The sequence below is a fragment of the Festucalex cinctus genome, chromosome 7 (assembly GCF_051991245.1).
Source record: "Festucalex cinctus isolate MCC-2025b chromosome 7, RoL_Fcin_1.0, whole genome shotgun sequence".
In the NCBI taxonomy this organism is placed as follows: Eukaryota; Metazoa; Chordata; class Actinopteri; order Syngnathiformes; family Syngnathidae; genus Festucalex; species Festucalex cinctus.
The window spans coordinates 17994881-18019969 of NC_135417.1; the positions used below are offsets into that span (position 1 = coordinate 17994881).

The 25089-nt window shown below is 40.1% G+C and overlaps 3 protein-coding genes and 1 long non-coding RNA gene across 4 annotated transcripts in view; 3 read left to right on the top strand and 1 right to left on the bottom strand.

The window, feature by feature from the left end:
* Positions 1-4607: 4607 nt before the first annotated feature.
* LOC144022460 (uncharacterized) lies at positions 4608-8742 on the bottom strand. Its single transcript, XM_077527279.1, has 2 exons — positions 8631-8742; positions 4608-6616 (listed from the first exon to the last, which is right to left on the bottom strand). Exons 1-2 carry the CDS (start codon positions 8650-8652, stop codon positions 5139-5141), a joined length of 1500 nt encoding a protein of 499 aa, XP_077383405.1. The 5' UTR covers positions 8653-8742; the 3' UTR covers positions 4608-5138.
* Positions 8743-9918: 1176 nt separating this feature from the next.
* LOC144022894 (uncharacterized) lies at positions 9919-16075 on the top strand. Its single transcript, XR_013284431.1, has 2 exons — positions 9919-10222; positions 14951-16075. It is a non-coding gene; the product is annotated as an uncharacterized LOC144022894 (long non-coding RNA).
* rrp15 (ribosomal RNA processing 15 homolog) lies at positions 11163-14568 on the top strand. The gene is made up of 5 exons (XM_077528083.1): positions 11163-11337; positions 11746-12029; positions 12260-12357; positions 12437-12629; positions 14065-14568. Exons 1-5 carry the CDS (start codon positions 11178-11180, stop codon positions 14173-14175), a joined length of 846 nt encoding a protein of 281 aa, XP_077384209.1. The 5' UTR covers positions 11163-11177; the 3' UTR covers positions 14176-14568.
* A 1335-nt stretch (positions 16076-17410) lies between the features above and the next one.
* The window catches only part of tgfb2 (transforming growth factor, beta 2), a 38080-nt gene continuing 30401 nt past the window's right edge, over positions 17411-25089 (top strand). The window contains exon 1 of the mRNA XM_077527926.1: positions 17411-18431. Coding sequence (XP_077384052.1) covers positions 18086-18431 — 346 coding nt within the window. The 5' untranslated portion in view covers positions 17411-18085. The remainder of the gene's footprint in view (positions 18432-25089) is intronic.

Genomic DNA, 25089 nt, shown 5'->3' on the forward strand with positions numbered 1-25089 from the left:
CATTTTATAAACCCACAAGGTCATCATTTTTGTATTGTTAAACAAGATATCAAATGATGGTTGATAGATTACTGATGTTTGTTTCCTAAAATGTTTGTAGTTTATAGTTTAACAGACACTGTACCAACAACATGGGGATAATAAATAACAGAATGTAGTACCGGCTGGTTGTTAGTCTGCAAATGCACTATGGATGTCCCCCATTTAAAGGGTTAAGTGGTTGCTCTTAGCCTCTTTTGTAAATGTTTTGGCATATATGATCACACACATTTAAAAGACACATGTATGACTCAGCATTTTTTTGGTGTTTCTCTCTGTGGATTCATCTGAGAATGATGGCAGCTGGCAGAAGGGTGCTGACCCACACTGACCTCAGGCGGACCAAAAGGGGGCTGCGTGGGAAAGACGTGGGTGGATCTGGACCACTTCCCCTCTAACATAGCAGAATAGGAAATAGGAAGACCCGGGAGTAAGTCTGGAAGACGAAGCAATACATCTTCCATAGTTAGACCACTTGAGCAATGAGAACTCTCTTTCAAGTGTGAAAAGTACAAATTACAACATTAATTGTGGACAACAAGCACCTCAAAAGATAATCCGCGAACAGGAGAATATGCTCCTTGTTGGTGGTCCGGTCCTGGTGCAGACGGCTCTGTGAGTTGTTGATGCGCTTTCGGCACGTTATCCTTAGGGCATCGTTCCATTACCTTTCATCTTGTGTACATTTGCATGTATGTATTAGCGTCCTTGTGGACACGTGGTGTGGTGTAGGATTTTAACTCAACTTATCTCAACTCAACTTTATTTATAAAGCGCTTTAAGAACAGGCGTTGCTGTATACAAAGTGCTGTACATAAACAAACATCAGTTTTGCAGTAAACAAGAACAAAGCAAACATTTTGAAGTGCGAACACAGTTGTTTTTTGTTTTGTTTTTTACAAGTAAATACATTTTACATCAGTAAATAAATAAGAAGTAGTGAATAAATAAATACATAAATAAGTAGACTAAACATCAAACTCATACACACCACAAAACACCAAGAACAAGTCTCATGGTGCGCCAAAAGCCAAAGAATACAGATGTGTTTTAAGACGTGTTTTAAAAGAGGATAACGAGGGGGACTGCCTAATATTTAGTGGAAGGTCGTTCCAAAGGGAGGGACCTATTTGAAAACAAATAGAAGAATCTTAAAGTGGATTCTAAATTTCACGGGCAGCCAGTGAAGAGAGGCCAGTATAGGGGTTATGTGTTCCCTCTTCCGGGCACCAGTAAGGAGACGAGCAGCAGCATTTTATTGTGAAGCATCTTTAAATGCAGCATAAATGAATATAAATATAAATGCGGTATGATTGATTGATTGATTGATTGTAATGGGAGTCTATGTTGGGCAGGTCTGGTGGTAATGAGTTCCAGAAGAAGGGAGCAGAGTGACTAAATGCTCTCACAGTTATGAAGCGGACAGGCAGCATAGTGAGGTGTTGAGTATCGAAAGGTGCAAGACGACGTGGCAATCTGTATGATGTCCAACAGGTGTGATGGGGGTGCAGTTATGGACTTGAAAGTGAGCAGGAAGGTTTTGAAATGTATTATAAATTTAACGGAGAGCCAGTGACGCTATTGAAAATCTGGGGCGATGTGGTGGAAAGATGGGGTTCTTGTAATGAATAGCTGAATTCGGGACCAGTTGGAGTTTATGGAGGGATTTATAAGGGAGATGAAAAAGAAATGAGCTAGAGTTGTCCCTTGCTACTTCGCGGTTCACTCTATCGCGGATTTTTATTTAGGTCCATAACATAGGTCAATCACTACATAGACAGTAGCGCCATTGAAAACCAAAGTGCATCGGGTAATGTTATTTATAACAGCATTTCGACAAAAATAAGCATTAGAATTCACACTATATGCATAAAGTATGATAATATGAAACTTAGGGCATTCCTGCTTGATAATGGGGTATATGCCACGGAAGAGGCGGGACTTCCGACTTCCGTGATTTTGTACATGAGTTTGGTTCCGGTCCGGGTTGCGAAACGTATACAAGTATTTTGTCGCAACCCACACGTCGCAAACCGAACTGGAACCAAAGCAGATCTGCAAAAACAGTCCCGCCTCTTCCGTGGCATATACCCCATTCAAAGTGGATGGCGATGGATTGCATTTCCATACTGCTCCTTGAGGGCGGACATGTTTCGCTCGCTCGTTTGTTGTTGAAAACCGGAAGTATGTTTAGTGATAATACTTTTCTTTTAAACATAAATACATTTAGTAATTACCCATTAAAACAATTGGTAAACATTTTTTAATAACAAAGAAATATTTGTAACATTATTTAACAACAACAAAAAATGAATTGAAATGGCACAAAGAAATGTTTTAATTCATTGCTATTTGGCATTTACAAATTCTATCTGTAGGCTACTTTTCAGTTTTTTTCCCCCACAAGATGTTAATATTTAGAATTTGTATACTTTAACAGGAGATGAATGGTTGTCAGATTATGGAGTGGGGATTTCATCAATTAGCTGATATTTTTCTTTACAAAAAAATAAAATAAAAAATAGAGAGAATTGCAGCCAAGATGCCTTTGAGCAAGGCACTGTTCCCCATATGCAGAAACACTCGGACCATTTCACAATTTTATGTCATGCATGTAAAACACAGCCACATTTACATGCAGTTTAATATTGATAAAATGTCTGATGTGTGAATAATAATTTAAAGTTAAATTAAAGTTTAATTAGTTTAAAAAGCTAAATTACGGGATTTTTTTAATGAACATTTATTTATTATATTATATATTATTATTATATATTATTATTATTATATATTATTATTATTATTATTATATATTATACTATTTATTATTATACTATTTATTATTACTATTATTCATCCATCCATTTTCTTGACCGCTTATTCCTCACAAGGGTCGCGGGGGGTGCTGGCGCCTATCTCAGCTGGCTCTGGGCAGTAGGCGGGGGACACCCTGGACTGGTTGCCAGCCAATCACAGTATTATTATTATTATTATTATTATTATTATTATTATTATTATTATTATTATTATTATTATTATTATTATTATTATTATTATATTTTATTATATTATTTATTATTATTATTTGTATTATTTATTTTTTAAGTTGAAGTTTTACTGAATATGGCTAAATAATGTGCCAGTTTAAATTGTTGCAACAGTTCCAATTAATCTAATCTACACAGTTGTAAATCAATTAGATTTAGAAGGCTAAACAAAACAAGATTAAACAAGCTTATACCCATAACAGTCCAAACGGATTTTATCTCTGTGACCTTGCATCCCTTCAAAAGTGAAAGTGGAGGCTCACAGTCACTCATCAAGAAAGTGACTGTCTTCGAGAGAGATGAGCAAGGATACTGTACGTTGGAGTTGGAGCACCTTTTAGTGTACACTGCCCTTCAGTGGTGAACCACGGTAAAATACACATTTTGAGCAGTTTCCAGGATCTCTCACTGTTATAAATTTGGAAGACTAAAATAAATTATCCATAGTTGTCGTATAGTCAAGTAGTGAAAGTATCTGTTGGGAAGTCTTCTTTGCTGCATTATTATTCGTTACCAGAATGTACTGTTAGATTCATGAATATTTACAATATTACAGAGTTGTTGTTGTTTTTTTAAGTATTATAATTTATCCCCAATTCACAACTACAATAAACTTGACATAAAGAATGAGATGCAAACACATGTCTAGAGTTTATATCGGTATATCAAAACTGGCCTAAACTAGATTTTTGACTGTGCTGAATATGGGCAGCGGAGAGCCAATGCATTTTCAAGAGTTGAACTAGTAAAACTATATGTAGTGGGTGATTGCAATTAGATAGGCGATTCAAAAGTACAATTTACTCAAAATTTACTATAAGTAATGTCAACAAATTCGGCATTTCTTTGAGCTGAATAAAAATCTGTTTTTACCGTGTGTGGCTCGCCCAAGGGGACAAAAGTATATGCTGTCATGTAGTTGAATAATATGCGCAAATTTACAAGACATTTATGTTTACTTCATAGATGGCTACCTGCTTTATTGACTTGAAGATCCAATATAAGTGTAAGAAAATCTCTGCTTGGACTGCATGAAATTGCACAAGTAAAAAATTGTGAGTGTAAACTAGGGATGTTCAAGACCATTTTTTTACAGACCAATACCAGTCTGAGTATTTAACACTTGAGTAATCACCTATACCGAGTACCGATACCACTAGTACTTTAGAGATATAAAATTTCCCTCCCAAAAAAACAGTGACAGATAATTTTAAAGAAAGATCTACATTTCCCAATGTAGCATTTTCATTAAATTTGGATTTTAACAAAAAATAATGGAAACGTTCTATTCTTCTAATTTCTAATTTGTAGTTCCTCATCCTAAAACGTCCACAAGAGGGAGGCCAACTGGTATCAGTGGCCATTGGGAGTAACAATACTTTGAAATAAAGCCTGGTATCGGTATAAGTATGGTTACTCACCCATCCCTAGTATAAACCTATGTACATTACATACTCTGATACAGATAGTGTATGCAATATTGTACTAAATGTATGCTGTTAATTATCAAAACAAGACCCCGAAAGTGGTATAGAGTTTTTTTTATTTTGTTTTTTAAAATGAAAAAACATAAAAACAAAAAAAAAACCTTCTGACTCATATACAGTTGTTGTTGTTGTTTTTTGTTTTTGTTTTTTTGCCAGATAAAATAGTTCTGATGCTGGTGGTGCTTTACTAAATAATTAGAGAATAGATTCCTCAATTAAATAGAGAGTCCTCAATGGTACAATGGACTCTACTGCGAAATGAAAGTCAACAAATAATGACTGAACATTTGTTCTCAACTCTACCAAGGAGTTTCTTTTCATCAACAACAATACATTTGGTTTTGGCACAAGTGTCTTAGGTTGGAGGTATGTAAAAGTTTTCTTTGAAAATAGTTTTGTCAGATTGACAGTCTATGTCTGTCTCCCAACTGATTTGAACTAGTAACTTGGTCAACTGTATTATTGGCATAAAGTGATCATTTGTTGCGCAGTTTCTTACAATGGATTATACCATTGGGATCTGCAAATTTGCATGTCCATACTGTTTGTATTTGCTGTACATCCTTCAGAAAGCATTAGTCATAGCAAAGACATAGGTAACAAAAAGTTGTACTATAATCATGATAAAATGTAAATTACCCATGACTAATATGCCAGTAATCACACCTACTACAGCTCCCGAAGCACGCGGCCATGATGAACTCTGTGCTGCCATGGCTGCCACTGCACCCGCAGACACCCCAGAAGTACCCACCACCCCCAGCAGTGCCCCGGCTTTCCCTCCCTTTCCCAGTATTGGGGATAAAATCTCCACCCCAGCTAGTAAAACTACGGAAATGATCGCAGCCCCGACAATGACTTTGCCCCCTCCAGCTGCATGCCTGACTAGGGGCCCCCCAACTGTGGCCCCCAAACTCAGCTGGCAAAGTTTGGCTGCGATAATTGCTGTCTTCAAAGCTTCTCGAGAGGAACGGTCAATCATGCGTTCGGTGACGCTGTTAACGTTTTCGTCCTGCGCTTGCCCTTTCTGATTCATGGATCGCTTTCTGACCTCATCTCCGGCTTGTACGGTGAGCAAGGCAATAACGAACGTTGCCAGCATTCCCATGCATCCGACCAACATCCAGAACTTAAAATCAGATGACTTCATAATCGAATAGGCAATGATTGCGACGAGAGCTACGAGTACGATGAACACAGAATAGTGGCCTCCATACCCGAATAAGCCAAATAGTGACGTTACAACAGCAACCACAGTCATTGGAATTCCTGAAAAAGCCAAAAAGTCCACATATTTGATCATCACAGTTTTGATCCAGTCTTGGAGGGTCCGTTGTTTGACCTGCGCCTCTTCAGCCTCCGTCTTCTTCCTCTCGAGTCCCTCCCGCAGCTTCCGCTCAGTCGCCCATTTGGTGACGTCATTCGTGTCAGCGGCGTTCCCCCCATTATTTATTGTCAGGATCCTCTCTTCTATTTGCACGGCCACCCTTTCTCTCTGCTCTAAATCTGAAATCTCCAACTGTTTCCTTTCTGTGTCCCAAACCATCGAGCCTTGAGTGCAACAGGCCTCTCCTTGCTGCCAGAGGACGTTGAATACAAATCGCAGAGGTGGTTTGAGGATGCTGAAAACGGTCAGTGCGCACAGAAGGCCAGTCATGCCATAATTACTCACAATCACTTCAATAAGAAAACCTAGTGTGGCGCCGCTGAGTGTGGTCCCGAGGGCACCAGCAAGTCCCGCGTTCGCCCACAAGTTTGCGTAGTTTGGCTGCGTTGTCCCACAATTACTTGTGGAGACGAACAACGACGCGACCACTGCTGCCATGATGACGCCGGCTACAACTGAGGTCATGGCGATGGTCAGTGCAGAAGCTCCCATGACAGTCCCGAGTCCGAGAGCACCCACTGTCCTGATATCGTCCATCAGCGGTTTCAGTTGACTCGTTGAGGTCATTGCAGCCAGGGTTGTGTCAACAGGGTCATCTGTGGCTCCCATTATGGAGCCTCCCACTGCTCCCAGTGCAAAACCTAGAGCTGCTTCCTCTAGAAGGATAAGATGTGAATAATATATTAGAGCTGGCAAACAATTACATTTACATTAACTCATTCGCTCCCAGCCATTTTCACAGAAGCAGTCACGTTCGCGCCCGGCTGTTTTACTCAGTTTTGACTGATTTTGCAAGGCCCACTGAATATTGTGTTCTATTGCTATAAAAGCATGGAATCTATCAAAAGAAAGATTAAATTCTCTTCTTTTATCAGGAAAAAAAAGTATGTTTCTATCTTTTTCCGTTTTGCAGCAATTAGCATTAGAAGAGAGCTAAGTTTCATCAGTTTTCACAAATCTATTTAAAATTAATTAATTATTAAGTAATTAATTAAGTAATTTTGCTTTTTATCTCGATGGCCCTGGTTGATCTCCTTTGCTCTGCTGCCACCTGCTGGCCGTTTGTGTAATAACTACCATTTCTGCAACCGTTCTTTGCAGTTGAGAGGCTGCATCAAAGCCTTCTGTATGCTCTAGTATTAAAAAAAACAAAAACAAACATATAAATACGTCTTTGGGAGACTTAAAACATAAAAAAAAAACGTATTTACACGTTATTGGGAGCAAATGAGTTAATCACATCTTGGAAATGTAATTAATCACGATTAACTCATTTGCTCCCAAAAACGTATCAACACTTTATATTTTAAATATTGCCATGGTACCATGTTTTTTTTTTGTTTTTTTTTGTTTGTTTTAATGCCAGAACATACAGGAGGCTTTAATGCAGCTTCTGGCCTGAAGAGGTCGCTTAAAGCAATGGTAGGTATTACAAAAAAATGGCCAGTAGGTGGCAGCAGAGTAGAAGTGATCCGCCAGGGCAATGTTGCAACAAGCTCTTTTTCAGTGTTCACAACAGGTTTGTGAATGATGATGAAACTTCGCTATATTCTAATGCTAAACAGATACAATATACTTTGTTTCCTGATGAAAAAATATACTTTAATCTTTCGTTTGGTAGGTTCCATGATTTTATAGAAATAGAACACAATATTCTGTGGGCCTTGCAAACTCAGTCAAAATCCATTAAAACAGCTGGGAGCGAAGGGTGTTGCTTAAGTGAAAATGGCTGAAATATAAAAGGCTTTTTTAATCAACATTTTTTGCCCGCCAAATTTAAAGAGCACTTGTGTGTTAATTTTTTTTTACATTTAATGTTATGAGGACGTCTTCAAACATTTTTAGCAACTGCACACACTCATTATTATCTTTTTCTAATCAGTTAATTAGTTGCATAAGTTAAAATGGGGGGAAAAAATTACCCAGATGGTTTGACATGAACAAATATTCTGAATGTCATACACATTTATTAAATGCTTTACTTTAATGCATGTAGTTATGTTTATTGCTCAAACACATGTGCTAACCATCCGCTATCAGCTAAAGGATCATCTGTGGACAAAATTAATAGTGTGATTAATCTGCGTTAATGCATGATTAATATGATAATTTTTTTGTGATTAATTAATTAGTTAACACTTTGACTTTTACAGCACTAAAATACTTATTCCTTTTAGTGAGTGAGCTGATATCTGCTATTCACTTGTACTGTAAATAGAGTCCAAATAAAAACAACAAAAGTCTGATCGCGATAGTTTACTTATACTACGCTTCACGTGTGTAATGTTTTTCCAAAGCAAATCCAGTTTAATCATTATTGTCTTTCATCATACTAACACAGAGTAGGAAGCTGAGACTTCTTTTGATTTTGCCAACAGTCATACTGTGCACTCTAACAAGACTGGTTGGTCAGGTTAAACCAGCAAACAACCCATGCTGCTTTGTGTCACATCCTCCGCCACACTAAGTTAATTTAAAAATGGTGGACATTATGTCTAGTTTTGCAAGTATTCTATTATAACTTGGCTTGGGCTAACCTAACATACTTGAAGCAGAATTAACAAACAGCCAATTTTACACAGTTAATCCCAAGAAGAAAAACATCACGTTGTCAAAGTTAGATTTTAAGAGCCAGTAGCCTACAGATTTAGTCAGTGATGATGTACTTACTCAATTGTCTCGTCATCATCATGTTTGTTGTGTAGAAAATAAAGAGGGAATCCTCCAGATTGTCCACCTTTTTTCTGGACCGGCCCTGACTAATAACCAGCTACAGTTTGTCTCCTGTTGATAATGCAACTTTAGGACACACCCACACACAGACCCACATGCTCTAATCGCCATAATCACTATGCAATACCGGTTTAGTTTCTTGTGTGCACGTGTGTAGCAGCATCCTGGTATGTCAGTTTTTGTCACAATCTGACTGTCTTTCACAATGCCTGTCACTTTCTTAAAGAGACAGTGTGTAATATTTACTGCCATCTCGTGGTGAACTAATACTTCAGTCATTTTAAAAAACCACTGAGTGTACCCCGCCTACTGCCCGGCTAGGATAGGGTCCAGCACCCCCGCGACCCTTGTGAGGAGTAAGTGGTAAGAAAATGGATGGATGGATGGATGGATGGACATATCGTACATTTTTTAATTTAATAAGTCGGTCTTTTCATCGCTAATTATATTAAATAGGTGGCAGAGGCTCTTATATGAGGCTGACGTTTTTCACCGCCATTTTCTTGCTACGCATGCCCAAAGGACAACTTTGTGAACATACTTAGCCATGGTGGTGCTTGCATCAAGTCTAAGTCTGGTCTCTCTGAGTCACCGTAGTGCTTCGACTGCATTCAGTTATTTCGCATCTAGTAGTGAACTATTACACACTGTCTCTTTAAATAGAATTTCTGACAAAGAAAAAAAATGATATTTATGGAAAGAAGTAACATAACAGGAAGTGAGCAAGGCATACTGTAGATGGCAGGAGAGATGTCAGATAGGATACAGTGGAACAAGATAAAGATAGACACCGGTTTAAAGAAAAGCAAGTCTACTCATTCAGAGGAACGTGATAAGGGTTGAAGATATTGAAGAAGAATACAAATCAATTGTGAAATTCATTCAGTCGAGTCCTTGTTTGATGAGTGCAATCCAATCCAACTAACCTTTTACAAAAGAAGGCATAGGTAAGGCACACGTGACCGGAGTGCACATGTGCTGTGTGGAATGGAGGGTCATCTGCAAGGAAAAATACCAACATGATAGCATCGCAACGTAAGTCTAACCAGAAAAGTTGGAAATGCATGCAGGCAAAATAGCTATTAATACAAAAAAAAAAAAAAAAGAGAGAGAGCTCTTTTTTTATATATATATATAAAAATGACCATTTAAAGATGTCACAAAACTACCATTAAAGTCACAGTGTGTATTATGTAGTGATATCTCGTGGTGAACTGAATGGAACAATTTTTAAGCACGCACAGTACGGTACCACAGAGACACCACTCTTCTCACGCCTACCAACCAGTACTATCATTTATTATTTGGCATGAGCAAGCGAGCAGCCCGACGAGCAACAAGTGAGCAGACCGGTGACCAATGGCGAGAGACCGAGCGAGCCAGGAGTCCAGCGAGCAGGAGTTAGCTGGAGTGACTTAACGCGATCGGCTAGAGAGAGAGAAGGTAGTAAAAGCTAGCGAATGCAAAGCAGATGGAGAAAAGTGACGGGAGTCCGAATCACAAGACCCCAGCTGTGGCAGAACTTGTAGGTAAGCGGCGGTCCGACACTAGCTGCAAGCTCCACCAGCCTGGGCTAACTAGGTTTGTAAAGTTCTCATTTGGGTATCCTTAGAAGAAAGATGGTGGTGAAATATGGCAGCCTCCTGTAAGGCGCGGCGCGACCTTTGTAATTACCGATGACGAGACCCACAATTCTACAATTCCACAATTGTATTTAAAAAAAAATGTAAGTTAATATAAACATTTTTTTTTTTGCATATTATTGAAATCAATAGGTTTTTAAATGAATGAATAATTGGTTCACCCCTAGATGGCGCTAAATTGTACACGCATATTATTATTATTATTATTATTATTATTATTATTATTATTATTATTATTATTATTATTGTTGTTGTTATTATTATTATTATCCATCCATCCATCCATTTTCTTGACCGCTTATTCCTCACAAGGGTCGCGGGGGGTGCTGGCGCCTATCTCAACTGGCTCTGGGCAGTAGGCGGGGGACACCCTGGACTGGTTGCCAGCCAATCGCAGTATTATTATTATTATTATTATTATTATTATTATTATTATTATTATTATTATAAACGTACTGGTGGTATATACCTGGAGGGGAACATTAATTACTATTAAATGACTCTGCAAAAAGAAAAGAAAAGAAAAGAAAAGAAAGATCATATATTTAATTTTGGTTTTTTTTACCACCTTATTGAAAATTACTATTAACAAACACAGAGGATAACATCTGAACATAGCAACAATATGTAAACAAAAAGGAGTAGATAAAATCAACGAAAAGGGAATTAATGGCCTACATAACAACTTGGCATTCGGTTTTGGCACCTCAGGGCATTGAATCTGTGGTGGCGGCGGGATGTTAATATTTTACAGTATTAAAGGTTTTTTTTGCATGGATAATGATATCCGTCTATTTACTTATCGACACTCCAGCAGTTCGGTAAGTGCGGATCACCGTTCATGTTTCTGAACGCTAGTTGCCAACTACCGAACCGTATGAAGAAGAAAAGCGGAACCAATTACTGTTCGTACTTCCACTCTTGGTTGCACTCGGAACCATTTCCTTGTTACTCTACAATGGCCGCCTTGGTGGGTACGCGTGTCCCGATGGAAGATATAGGTAAGTATTTAAATCTTTCTTCTGCTGTACTGTATTCAAATTATTTTTCGAACTTTTTGTTTTAATTCTAAGTATTTCGTATATATAACAGCGCTCATATTACACGAGAAATATTGTCAATATTACGGAAATTAGATGTGAGTACCTACTAATAATGACGGTGTAATATTAGAAAATAAAACGTGGAACGCGAGATTTAGCAGTTAACTCGTATAACGACATCACTTTGAAAATCTGAAAATTAGATGCACTTGATAACAGCAGTATGGGTTTTTTTTTGGGGGGGGGGGGGGGGGTTCCCAATTTTTGTCTTTCTATTAAAATTTTACACTATTCACGTATCAGACATGAAGCATTTATACAGTATGTAAGCGTTAAATTAATTAGAAGTAATTTCTTACTCTGCAGATGATGCAGACACAAATGAGATGAATAACTCAGATGGGGGCAGTGATGCTGACAGTGAAGCTGACGGAAAAGAGGATGGAGGGAATGATGGAGACGATGCAGAGGATGAAGATGGAGGTCCGGAGGAGGAGGATGGCAACCCCAATGCTGGCTGGGCAGAGGCAATGGCCAAGATTTTGGGGAAGCCAACACTCAAAAATAAACCCACTATCTTAGTGAAAAACAAAGAACTGGACAAAGTGAAGGCAAAAGAGCGACAGGAACAGTTGGAGAGGAAGGAACAGGTAATTATCAAAGTGCTTGTTAAAGTATGAGTTGCCGACTATAGTGAGTTAAGTTGTAAACAATATGTATAAATCAATCTTTAATCAACAGTTAAGCATGTTGTTAATCTATATAGTAATACTTTATAACTTCAATTGTTGCCTATCAAAAATCCCTGCAGCTGGTATAATTGCAGAAGTTTTGGATGTGTTGCAAATCTATTCTTCTCCTTGCTTTCCATGCCCACCAGACTGACAAGAAAAGAGCATGGGAGATGATGTGCAGAGTGAAACCGAATGTAGTGAAGGACCGAGAGGTTGAAAAAGCTCTGCAGAGAATCGCCACAAGGTATGCTATTGAGTATTTTAGTGTTGTTCCACTGGAAGTGAGTGTAAAGGCTGATTGTGTTGTTTATTTTTCCATCTAGAGGAGTGGTGCAGCTGTTCAATGCCGTGAGAAAGCACCAGAAGAGCATTGATCAACAGGTGAAGGAGGCTGGTGGCTCGGATAGGAAGAAGGCAAAAATACTTTCCTCAGTTACCAAAAAAGACTTCATTGATGTACTAAGGAAAACAGAAGGTGGCGCCAGAGTCACAGTCAAGGAAGAAAAGGACACAAGTGTAAGTGATTTGTTTTTATTCTTAAGTCACTCCTCAGGAAAACCCCCCCCAAAAAACTCAAGTATTCTGTATTTGCTTAGAAGCAAAAGAAAAAAAAAAATCTTGAATCGATGCATATTGTCTCATTGTGCGTGCTTGTCGTTGATGGAGAAATTATATTTTTTTTAGTTCGTTTTAGTTGTCTGAATGCAATAATTGCGTGACTGTCAGAAGTAGTCGCTCATTGTGTACCTCTGTCAATCAGTTTATGAGTAGATCACTGATTGTAATTGCTTACACGGTATTGTAAAATGTGGTATGTAGAGCACGCTGCACCTATACACATATGAGCGTGCACTTTGCCCCTGCCTCCTTTGGTGGACACACCTTAGTTGGGCCTGTTGCACAAAAACATTTCCAGGTATGAAGCGCGATCGAGCCGGCTACTGCCAAGCTTTACCAATGCAGTATGGACAGTTTCATGATTTTATTTATTTATTTTACTTTTTTTTGGGGGGGGGGAATGATTATGTTTAACTAGAATTCAAAAGCATTACTTGTTTTGATTTTTATTGGTTCATTATCAGTTTATTTGGATGATTAATTTTGTCAGTTTTTAGTTATTTGGGGTTTTTCTCTATTTTGACTCATTGAGCCATTTTCAGTAGTAAATTGTTAATATTTTGACAACAATTAAGGTGCTAAGTTCATTATTTTTTATGTACAATTAGTACCTGTAAAAACCATTTTTTCTCCCCACTTGCTGTCATCTGAAAATGACACCACCTGTTCTGAGGAAGCAGGTAACGACCAATCATGGCTCGGGTTTGCTGACCAAGCCCAGAAAACGGGTGAGACATGATTGGTCATGGAAGTGCAACTCTCTCACAGTCCAGGAACTGTTCACCCAAAATTAAAATTACAGTATTTAAAAGCTTCATCTTGCATAATCTTGCATAGCTAGCACAGTGGTGAACGGCATCCCTTAGAATGGACATAAACTCTTCCATGTTGTCACTGCATCTATGGAAGTCTGCTGCATGCGCTTGCACAAAACCTTGTGCAATTTTGGTTAGACTTGTTGATGAATGTCACTAGAGTGGATTGGATTTCTTGGCAGATGAAATACACATGTAACGTTTTTCAAAATGTCCTTTGTTGCTTCATAACATTTAGTATAAGAATACACTATCTTGCATGTTTAGTAAGTTTTTTTAATTTGATTTTGATTATGCTACAAGATTACCAATAGTACAGGGTTTTCTCATTGGTCAAAACCAATATGGCCGTCTTTACGGCGTTTCTGATTGGCTAGTGAACAGGTAGCTCCAGCAAACAGGAAAACCCATGAATAAGGTGCGTTGCTATTTAAGATGTAGAGGTTTAAAGCTGGAGGGAAAAAATGTGCGGCTCATAGTCCTAACTTGACGTTTGTTGTGTCTGTTCATCTCCATAGACTGCTGAAGTGGTGGAGAAACCAGCATGGAGTGTCCTCAGTGACGACTACATGATGGGAGCGACTATGAAAGACTGGGACAAAGCGGAGGAGGAGGCCAAGGATTTGTAGTTGTTGATTGTCATTTGGTTGAGACTGTAACACATCAACAGGGGGCAGTGTTGTATTCAGGGAGCAAACAGTACTCTGCTTAGTTCTGTGAATGAAAAATTATGGGAAATTCTTCATCGGATTGGAGCCTGCTCAGAAAGGATTGAGGAGTTCCAGAAAGGTTGTCCTTTGTTGATATGAGAGAGGTAGTTCATATACATGAAAACAAAATAAACATTTTTTCAGCTGGGCGGTGTACCAGTTAAACACAGAGCTGCTTTGTTCAGGCCCAATATTCAAAGCTTGTTCATAACCATGTTGTGTACAGAAGATTTTTATGTTGTGTTACCTTGTGTAAATATCACACTTTTGTACAGTGCCACCAAAATAAAAAGCAATTTTGCCTACTAAGACCGCAATGTATCGGTGTGGCTTAATAACGGTGCTCACTGTGTCCAAAATGTTCACTGTCCTTTGTTTTTTGGACTAACTTTGGTTCCTTCATTGAATTGTCAAATCCACCCTAGAGAGATGAAACTATGAATGGAAACAATAAAAAAAAATACTCAACTCAGTATATTTACTTATCTATCAAATGTATTTAAATTTGAGATATGTAGGTCAATGTTTCCCAGCCCGCTCCTTAAAAAGAATTAAAGTACCTAAATTACAGTACTTGGAATGCATTGATGACAAGCATAAATGTGTCCGTAGTCCGGCAATGAACTCCAGCAGGCTGCCAGTGGTAACCTAACATGCCACCGGCATTTTTTTTGCTGACTGTTTGATTCCTGAGCTTCCTGTGTCTGGCCCACGTCGTCGTCACAACCTGGGGAAATATTTGCACTTGGTGTTATCAACAAAGGAGAGAGGAAAGCGGCGAGTCAGGCTGTCTGCGCCGTGCTGGATACGCGTCTGTCACGGCAACATTATGGCCTGCCATTGTGGTATGCCGCCTTCTATCCTGGCACGTTGACACAATCTGCCAAGGACACGGGACCTTGTGATGCTTCAGTCACCATCCCCATCTGTCATGCTGCCTATGGGGTATATGCCACGGAAGAGGCGGGACTGTTTTTTGCACAACAGTTTGTTTCCGGTTCGGTTTGCGACGTGTGGGCTGCGTCAAAAATACTAGTGCTTCCGAATTTGTGCCCCTGGGTTGCACGTTCGCAACACGGAACGGAAATAAACTGATGTGCAAAATCACGTCCCACCTCTTTCGTGGCATATACACCATCAGTGACTTAAGGAGTAGGTACAGCTTTTCAGAATCTAATGCTGATCATGCTGTTAGCTAAGATGCTAATCTGTGCTCCTGTCATGTTTCAGTTTTGGGGGGTTGGGTTTTGGTTTAGTTTTGGGTGTTTATGTTGTCTTGTCCGGTTTTGTCTCCCCTAGCTCGTCATAGTTAGCGTCCGCCACCTGTGTGTGTGTGTCGCCCCTCCCCGTATGTGTTGCTAATTAGTGCCCTCTGCCTGCTGTTTCCCAGGTGTGTCTTGTTAGTGTCTCGTTAGTGTGGCATTTAGTGAGTCGTGTTTGTTCATGTGTCGTGGGAGTATTGTCTTGTCCTAGTTTGAGGTGCTGTGCTTTGTTCGTAATGATTGCTATCTGGTCAAGTTTCTCTACGTCTGGTCAAGTTTCTCCACGTCTAGTCAGGTTTCTCCTCATCTACTCAAGTTCTCCACGTTAACTCAAGTTCTCCACGTCAACTGAAGTTTCCACATCTAGCCAAGTCTGTCCACATCTAGCCAAGTCCGTCCTATCATGCCCAGTCTGTCCTGCCAAGTGTGTCCACATTCTGCTAAGTCTGTCCATGCCATGCCAAGTTTTTCCCCATCATGCCCAGTCTGTCCACGTTCACGTCCCATCCGGTCTTCTACTTGGTTTCAGTTAATAAAGTTATTGTCATTTCTGCCTCTCTCCCTGCCTGGTTTCTGCGCCTTTGGGTCCATCTCCCCTCATCCACTCTATACCCACATATCGTAACAACTCCTAGATGCAGCTCTGCTTACCTTTTGATTTTGACATGTTAGTTCTTACCTGTAGTCTGGCCTCGTGTGGAGGCGGTCTTACGTAAATTAGTCATGACATTGTTGCATCACAATCTGAAATGCAAAATTCAGGACAGCTTGCTTGGAGACAGATTAGTACAAAAGATTTAAGTGGTTAAGTATGAGCAATTTAAAAAGTAATATTTCCACAATATGTCTCATTATGCAACATTTGCAGGCATGAATATAGATAAACTTTTTTGTGCATATTTTCTCTTGTTACCTGGAAGCTTACAGCTACCAATTAAACATAACAATACCATCAAAAACTTTGTTTACAAGATTGAGGTTCTCCTTGACTCATGTGTCGCTCTCTATCGTTTTAATAATCGTTATTTAAGCCGACACCTTGTCCAAAAACTTGAATTTCCTCAGAGTGGCGGCACCTGGCAAATTAATTGCTGAAGGTGAACTCTGTTGCAGTGGACAAACTAGGTAACTTCGAAATGTAGCCTCCATTTTTCTGCTTGTCCAAACTTTTTCCTTTGCGGGCTACATTCAGAAAAATCGAAGGAGCTAAGGCATACTTTGATATCAATCCAGCATTTATGCACTATAGTTATTTTTTTTATTATTGTTTTTGTAATACCTCTTAAAAGGTATTAAGGCAAACGAACACTTTTTTTTGGGGGGGGGGGGGGGGGGTGCTGCAGCCCTGTATCCCACTAGAATAGATCCACCCCTGCCAAAACAAAAGTAGCCTAATTGGTAATAACTATGTTCACAAATCAGACTTTAACACTGACAGCAGAAAGAGAAGGAAACTCCTTTTTTCTTCTGAAACTGAAATAACTTATTCATGAGGCTGCTACAAACTTACTATTCCAGTTGTAAATAGTTGTTTAAAAAAACAAAACAAAAAAACACAGCTCTCCACAAGCCAAATTTATTTTTTATTCCACACTTTTCAAACACCCCGCAGCTACAACGAGGTTGTGTGAAATGATTTTATACTGGGCTGCTAGAAAATGAGCAGTGGGACGCAAACGGCCCCCGGGCCATAGTTTGGACACCACTAGTTTAGTGCCAAAAACAAACCACCTTTTATAGTGTTACGTCACAGGTGGTGCGTTAAACACTCCTATTTAAAATATGTCACCTCACTTCTCAACTAACAACCACAAAGTTGGACTGAAGGGGGGGTGGACACGTGGTATAATCGGTCCCTTATAAATATCATTCAAGTGGCCACAGAGGTCGGCTGCCTGGCACGCGGTATTAGACGAGCTGTAGATGGAGTGAGGAGGACGTGCGAAGGCACTGCAGCGCGCACAGTAGGAAGATCATCAGCAGGAAGGTGGAACACTTTCGACTGTGTGGATTTTATTGAGGAAATCACCTTCGAGCCGGGCTGAACTGTGGGACCAGACTGGCGCAATACAACAACTGAGCAAAACAAGTTGGGATTATACATTCGGGAATGGGTCGTTTCGTTTCATCTCGAAGCTGTTTTGACGTTTCGGAAGCTGCTATGAACCCTCTGATGCGGCGAAGGTGTGCTTGAGTCTCGCGGGTGAGAAGTATAGCTGGTGCTTTTCATTCTTGTTTTCACTTCCATCTTTGAGCAGTTTAATGGCGGCAAACATAAACTCGGCCAGGACTTGGCTGCACTTTTACGCACACTTGATGTGCCAATGTTGATCCCTTTCCAACCGAGTAACGGACTTACTAGCACTAAATTATTGAATGAATTACTTAGCTAAAGTAGACACCTTGCAGCCGCCTTTTAAATTACTTGAGAGGCGCAAATGCGGTCAGAAGCTTTAGATTTTTGTCCCTAAAATGTGTATTCTTGGTGTCTTCTAAGTCACCATAGTGAATGCTACTTTTTTTTTTTTTTTTTTTAAATCAGTGTAGTTTCAGTCCTCGAGGAAAAGATGAACCTGTGCTTTGTCAGCCTTCTCCTCACTTTGGATTTAGTTAGTGTTGCGCTCAGCTTGTCCACGTGCAGCATTTTGGACATGGAGCAGTTCAAGAAGAAGCGCATCGAGGCTGTGCGAGGGCAGATACTGAGCAAACTCAAACTCGCCAGTCCTCCAGAGGACTTCCCCGAGCCCGAGGACGTTTCCAAGGACATCGTGGCCATTTATAACAGTACACGGGACCTATTGCAAGAGAAGGCCAATGAACGAGCGGCAACCTGCGAGCGCCAGCGGAGCGAGGAGGAGTATTACGCCAAGGAGGTGCACAAGATCGAGATGCAGCCCATCTATCCATCTGAGAGTAAGTGTATTAATGAACTATATAGTCAAAAGTATTGAGACAGTTGCTCTGCTTTCTTTTCGGCTTACAGTCACACATGACAAGTCAATTTACTTTTGTCTGCATAATCAACACTGAGAGTTCACAGAATGTGTGAATTTACTTTGTGGTTGTTTTAAAAAGTCCGACCTCTGCTAGCTGGACAAGCCAGAAATGAGATTTGTGCAATCACCAACAGTGTCAGAAACCTTTTAAATTGGTTTTGGAGCTGTCCACAGTTACTTCAAGCTTTTGATTTCTTCACTTAACATGCAGCTAATATGGCAGTATTACTGTCAGGACCGTGCCTGTAAGATGTCAAGAAGCCTTGAAACAGGGTTCGTTCAAGGTTGCAAACGTTCGCCAGACTTTCACCGACAGTTTTAATGTTTTATCTTGTGCACATAAAATTTCCCAAAAATAATATATATATTTTTTTTAAATAGAAAGATCTATATATCCCAATGTAGCATTTTGCCTTATAAGTAGTGTTGTTCCGATACCGTTTTTTGGCCCCCGATACCGATACCCAGCTTTGCAATATCGGCCGATACCGATACCATACCGATACCTAAGATTTTTTTCCTCCACATGAAAAAGCTGTCCTGCCATTGCTTCAGAGCATTCAAGGGCCAATAGGATATCTTAGATCGCCATGCAGTGAGCATGTCACATATCAGTGAATGTCGTGCACGAGCAAGACAAAAGATGCTGCACCCAAAATCCTATATTAGCTTTGGAATTAATGGTATCGGCATGTTACTTGTGAGTAGTCACCGATACCGATACCACTGTTTTAATGCAGTATCGGCACCTCTGCCGATACCAGTATCGGTATCGGAACAACACTACTTATAAGTGCATAAAAATGAATATCAATTTTCTATTCTTCTCATTTCTAATCCCTAGTTCCTGATTAGGGGTGGGACGATATGGGTAAATCACGATTCAATACTGTGACACTATTTGGCTCACGATATCGATAATATCACGATACACGATATCTACGATTTTTGATATATTGCAAAAAAATTTAGTAATATATCACGATATGTGACTGAAAAAAACATCAAATGCCCATAAAAAGGAAAATGTCTAATTATGCATTTATTCAATGCCAAAACTTTGTACACTGTACAAAGAAACATGTACATCTTCTGTTCTGCATAGTGCCTCGCTACCTCTTAGCCTTATAACTGTAAACATTGTAAAATGAGACAAATTAAAGTGTGTAAACATTTAGAACATAACACTGCACAACACATTACATCGATATCTACCATCAGTGTATCGATAATTTATTGCAACAGAGAGCGCAACAATATATTGCAATATCGATTTTTTCTCCCACCTCTATTCCTGATTGTAAAACGGCCACAAGGGGGCAGCCAATGTTGGTATCGGCCGCCATTGCAGTACCAATACTTTGAAATAAGGCCGAGTAGCGGCCGATACCGATACATGGGATCGGTCCTCGCCCGTAATAGATAACACCAGTCATAGCTTAATTTGACATCTCACCTCTAGCTCACTCAATAGACTATAAAATCCGTTTTCACGCTATTTACAGGATTTTTTTCAGAGTTTATTTAATTTGTTTTAAGTTTGTGTTTTTTTTCTGTTAAAAAACAAATAGTCCCAGACCACTTTCAAGCCTTCCTCTTTTGTGACCTCTTCCGCATCTTGTTTCCCAGTTCTTGCTAAGTTTGATCTCATGAGATTTCTGGCCTGGAAGTATAGATTAGTATACATGGGGTAATAGAATGGGAAATAATGTGTTTACTCCCACAACAGCGTAAATAAAAACTTCTACCTACACTCCTCTATGAAAATTCCAAAAGAAAGCAATCGCCACCTATATAGAATGCACTTTGTGCTACATTTGCACTAGGCACAAAAATAAGAATATGCATTTACCATTGTGACAACTGTTGAGAACCAATGACTTATTCTAAGATCATGAACAGATCACATTTTTTACAAATGTATGTTGAAATCCAGGTAATTCCAAAGGGTTCATAGTCATTTCCTCGCAACTGCATGATATAAATATGGAAGCGTAACAACAGGGGACATGTGAGCACAAGAACTGAAGCAAAAATAAACTAGCATGACATTCTGAATGCCCTTTTGCTTTTAATGTTAGCCTTAGTTCATTCTGCTGTGTAAATACCTTCAATATGAGGCAATTGGGCCTGGATCCAAGTGCAGTCAGGAAAGCATTAACAGGTATAAATAATACCAGAGGGAGGGAAGGAGCCAAAATGGGTTGTCATTCATGTGAACTGGTGACACTGGCCATGTCTTCACAGCAACAGACAGAAGAGAAACATCATGTAGCTGCTCCTTCAGTTCTGTTTATTTTGTCTCCATTTCATATGCATGTGTAGTGTTGCAAAAGTGACTATCACTTGCTTACAGTGGCATCAGATTATCCAGATAGTCTTCAGAGGCTGTAACATTTGGCTCAGCAACAGCTTTCACAACTCAGGACAGTTTGAGGTGCTGTCTAGTATTTAAACCCAATAGGCACCATGTATGTCCTGTCTGCCACTCGATGCTGCAATTTGCTTTATGGAAAATCAACATCATACATATACAGTAGTATATAGGGACACAATCTCTGACTTTTTCTCTGTGTGCATTCACAATAGCCCACTGTCATCTTTGTAAGCAATATTGCTCAAGGTCTGCGATACTGAAATCACAACCGAAAGGGGAATTCCAACAATTTTACACTGAAATGTTAACTTGTCAGTGGGAATTTTTCCAGTTACGCAAGCTGTACTATGCATGTGGCTCTGCAGCTACTTTGTAAACCGTGACAAAATAAACACTATGATGTCACAGTGATGTCATTGGTTTGTTTTTCCTAAAAAAAACAACAGGAATGATGTTTGTGCAGTCTTTCATTGTTTGTTCAAGTCTTAACTGTTGGCTTCTTACAAGTACAAAATGTTGATACATGGCCTTGTTGTGATTTTTTTTTTTTTTAAATAAAAGTAGAAAAGCATTAGACCCTAAAACGAGTCCTCCAAATTTCTGGATGGTGTTTGGTACCCACTAACTAGAATGTTACGCCCCACCAGTGGAAAATTACGAATCCAAGTAGTTCTTGTTACAACAGGCATTTATTGCTGTTAAACATGCCGTAAGAACTGTACAAAATACAGAAAACACCATATTAAAGAGCTAAATAACAAAATAATTCTCACACAAAACACAAAAATATACACATTCAAGATATAACATCAATTTGCCATATCGTCCTGTAAACATCACCTAAATAAGCCTGCTAACATGCTAACAATGATAGCTAATGGACTAGTGCTAGCATGCTAGCGAGCTAACAGCAGTACACTACTTCCAAAAGGCCTCGTAAATACTAACAGAAAGAGTGCAAATGCTTGCAAATATGTTACCTCATTGGCCGCATGTACTAAAGAGGAGTAAAATAGCTTCTTATAACAGCTACCAGCAACAGCAGCTCTTACCCCGGGTTTTCACTGGATGCTGTTGCGGTGCGGTTGCGGTGCGGTGCGTCTTGACTGCGTGCTCCGGACGGGTCAATTTTTTTGTCAATCCACACCGGCTCCGCACAGCTGCGGTCCGGCAGCTCCGTCGCCGCCCACTTCCCAACGTGTCTCGCGGGACCGCGCGCGCGCGATCATGTGGCATTTCACAACGAGAGGTGGACTTCTTTTGATTTAACCTTTTCTTCTTCTTCTGCTATGAGATTCCATGCAGCATCATTTTTTTGGTTGTCCTTGTAAAGTATATTAATAACGAGAGTCGGATCAGTGCGGGTCCACTCTTTATTTCTGTCTTCCCCGTCCGGCTGCCGCTCAGTACGGCAAGCGAGACGGGCACAACAAGCAATCCCGAACATCAAACTCTCAATACATTACAGTCCTTATAAAAAGGATGTGCCGTGTCATATATTATTTTGTGGTTTTCCACCTCCAATTTATTAAACCTCTCCGCGTCCATGTTCGCTGGTGTCTAAACCGTGAATGAGCACATGGCCCGGCGACGCCCACGTCACGTTCTGCTGATAAGCTTGCGAAATACGAGCTGGCGAGTGTTTTATTCTGAAAGGTAACCGGAAAGTTATTTTGAAACTGCGTCGGTCTTCCTGTCCCGCTCGATGTGTTTTGTGCTAGCTTGCCATTTGCCGGAGGCCTACCGCATGCGGCGTCCGGCAAAAATAGAAAATAGGCTATCCTTGCGGAAGGCTTGCGGCACGCCGCAGGCCTTCCGCAGTCAACACGCAACGCACCCGCAAGCGGTGTAGACTGCACCATTCGAATGAATGGAATCTAATTGCTTGCGTCGCCGGACCGCACCGCAACCGCACCGCAACCGCATCCAGTGAAAACCCGGGGTTAGGGTGACTTTCCAGGAATGACATAACAATGCGGCAGTCATTAGCGTCCCCATACAACACGCACATAACGAGCATTGGTTCCACTATAAAACAAACCCTTAAAAACAACAAAATTCTACCAAATGCATTAAATAAATCTTTATATTTATTATGTAATTAAACTAAATGTATTTAATTTTAAAGCTGACTCTACTGGCAGCTACATAGAAAGCGGGACTTTTTGGTTTGTGGGTCAAATCTGATTTGTGTGAAGCTGTGTGTGTGGATAAAATTATCTTCCAATGGGTGATGGGAGGTGTAGGGTGTCATGTTGAGAAGGTAAATGGTACTTTTTACAGACCTTAACCTGAAATGCAATGAAAGTGCATAAATTCTATATGTACCCTAGTTAAATACAAATTGTGTTCTTCAAACTTTTGCATGGTAATAAATGGCCGTGTAAATGAGTTGCATGATTGTGTTATCTGTGTGTCAGGCAACACATAAAGTAAACCATCAGACAGTATCAAAGTTTTAATTTTCCTGGTATTTGGCTACTCAAGTGGTTTGTACTCCACAGTTTTTCATATAAAACACAACGTCTAATCATTTATTACAGGTGCTTCAACCTTCCGTCCAGAAGTAAATACACACAATCTGTTGGCTTCTGTAAGTGTGAACGTAAGTGGACAGAAAGGCTGTTTGTTAAGGCCTGTGTGTCCCCCAGTGTGCTAAATGTCCCTTGGGTGTTATCTAGTTCCACACACACTAAAGTCTCTTATAAAACAGTTTTTGTTGGCAACTCCCAAGCGTAAGCTTTTCAAACCTTAGTCTTGTACTCTTACTTTGGTATATACATAAAGTGTATGGCTCTTTTGTAGTCTGAACAGTCACAAAGCACATGAAATCCGATTTTTGCAGGACGGATTGAAACCACATGTGGGAGGTAGTTTCATATCCGATTTGAACAGGATGCGTGTCAGTCTGATCAGCTCGAAACACTCAGAACTGATTTGACTGTCCGTGACGTCACTCTATGTGTACAAAAACCCAATGCGCCCGCGCTGTCGATATCCAATCGATTCTTTTTTCTTTTCTTTTTTTCATATTTTTAGACTAATCTTCACATTTCTGAACATTTTTGGAAATTTAAAAAACATATTTCCAATGTATATAAACCCTAAAAAAAAACAAAAAACAAAAAAAAACAGACACCTTAAGCCAACTAAGCTTTCTGAACAGGTTTCAATTGAAATTAAAGTAGCTGTGGTCGATATTCTCCCAGACTACAGGAGGCAGTAAAGACTGAACAGCGCTAATTAACACCAGAATAGAAGTTGAACATGTTTTTTAGTCAATAAACTATCGACAAAAACAGTTTGGATGAGTTAGCAAAGTAAATAAAACACAGAATTGTAAAGTAGAAAACACTGTTTGTAAACCGTGACAAACACTGTTTACGACAGCGTTTGCTCGTCCGACTCCGTGTAATTTACAAATTCTCGTAGGTACACGTGTGGGCAATGTGGACGTGTCGCGGCGCGGGAGAGTTGCGTACCCGTCGGCTGTCGGGTAATGTTCCGAGGTGGCAGAGCCGCGCTCGCACCGGCGGGAGGGGGGGGTCCCCGCGCCGGCAGTGGCCCCAGGCCGGGGGGGAGCGCAAACCGAGCCGGCCGGCCCAGCCGCCTCCCTGCGACCCCGCGGCTCCGGGCCGCCACGGCCGGGTGGTTGGAGCTCCCGCGAGCGTCCGACTCATCCGCGCGCCCTCGGCCTCGTGTTTGTGTGAGTGAGTAAGTGGAGGCCACACGGATACATCAAGCATAAATCAAGCTTGAGCCCACATAAAGTTGAACTGTATAGAATGTGCCACAGACGATCTTGCCAATCTGTCAGCTTTATGAGATCGTCAACACATTAAAGTTATTAATGATCTAATATCGTCATATCGCCCACCCCTACAACATAATTTTCTTAATGTATCAATATCGGCGATACTGGCCCTGTATTTACTTTTAAATTTGCAGTATCGCACACCACTAATGTGTAGAGATAAAAGGTTGACCACAAATATATACTATAGCACTTTTTACCTTGAAGGTAGAAAAGAAAACTTTCATACCTTTATTCATTCCTTTATGCAGCTTTGGAAAGAAAGGCAATGACTTATTCAAAGTGATGAATCAGGAGCAACCTTCCGTATTTTGCCCCAAAATCGACAGCACTAAATAGGGAAACTCGGAATCCCACCAGAAAGCTTCCAATTGTTGGACAGCA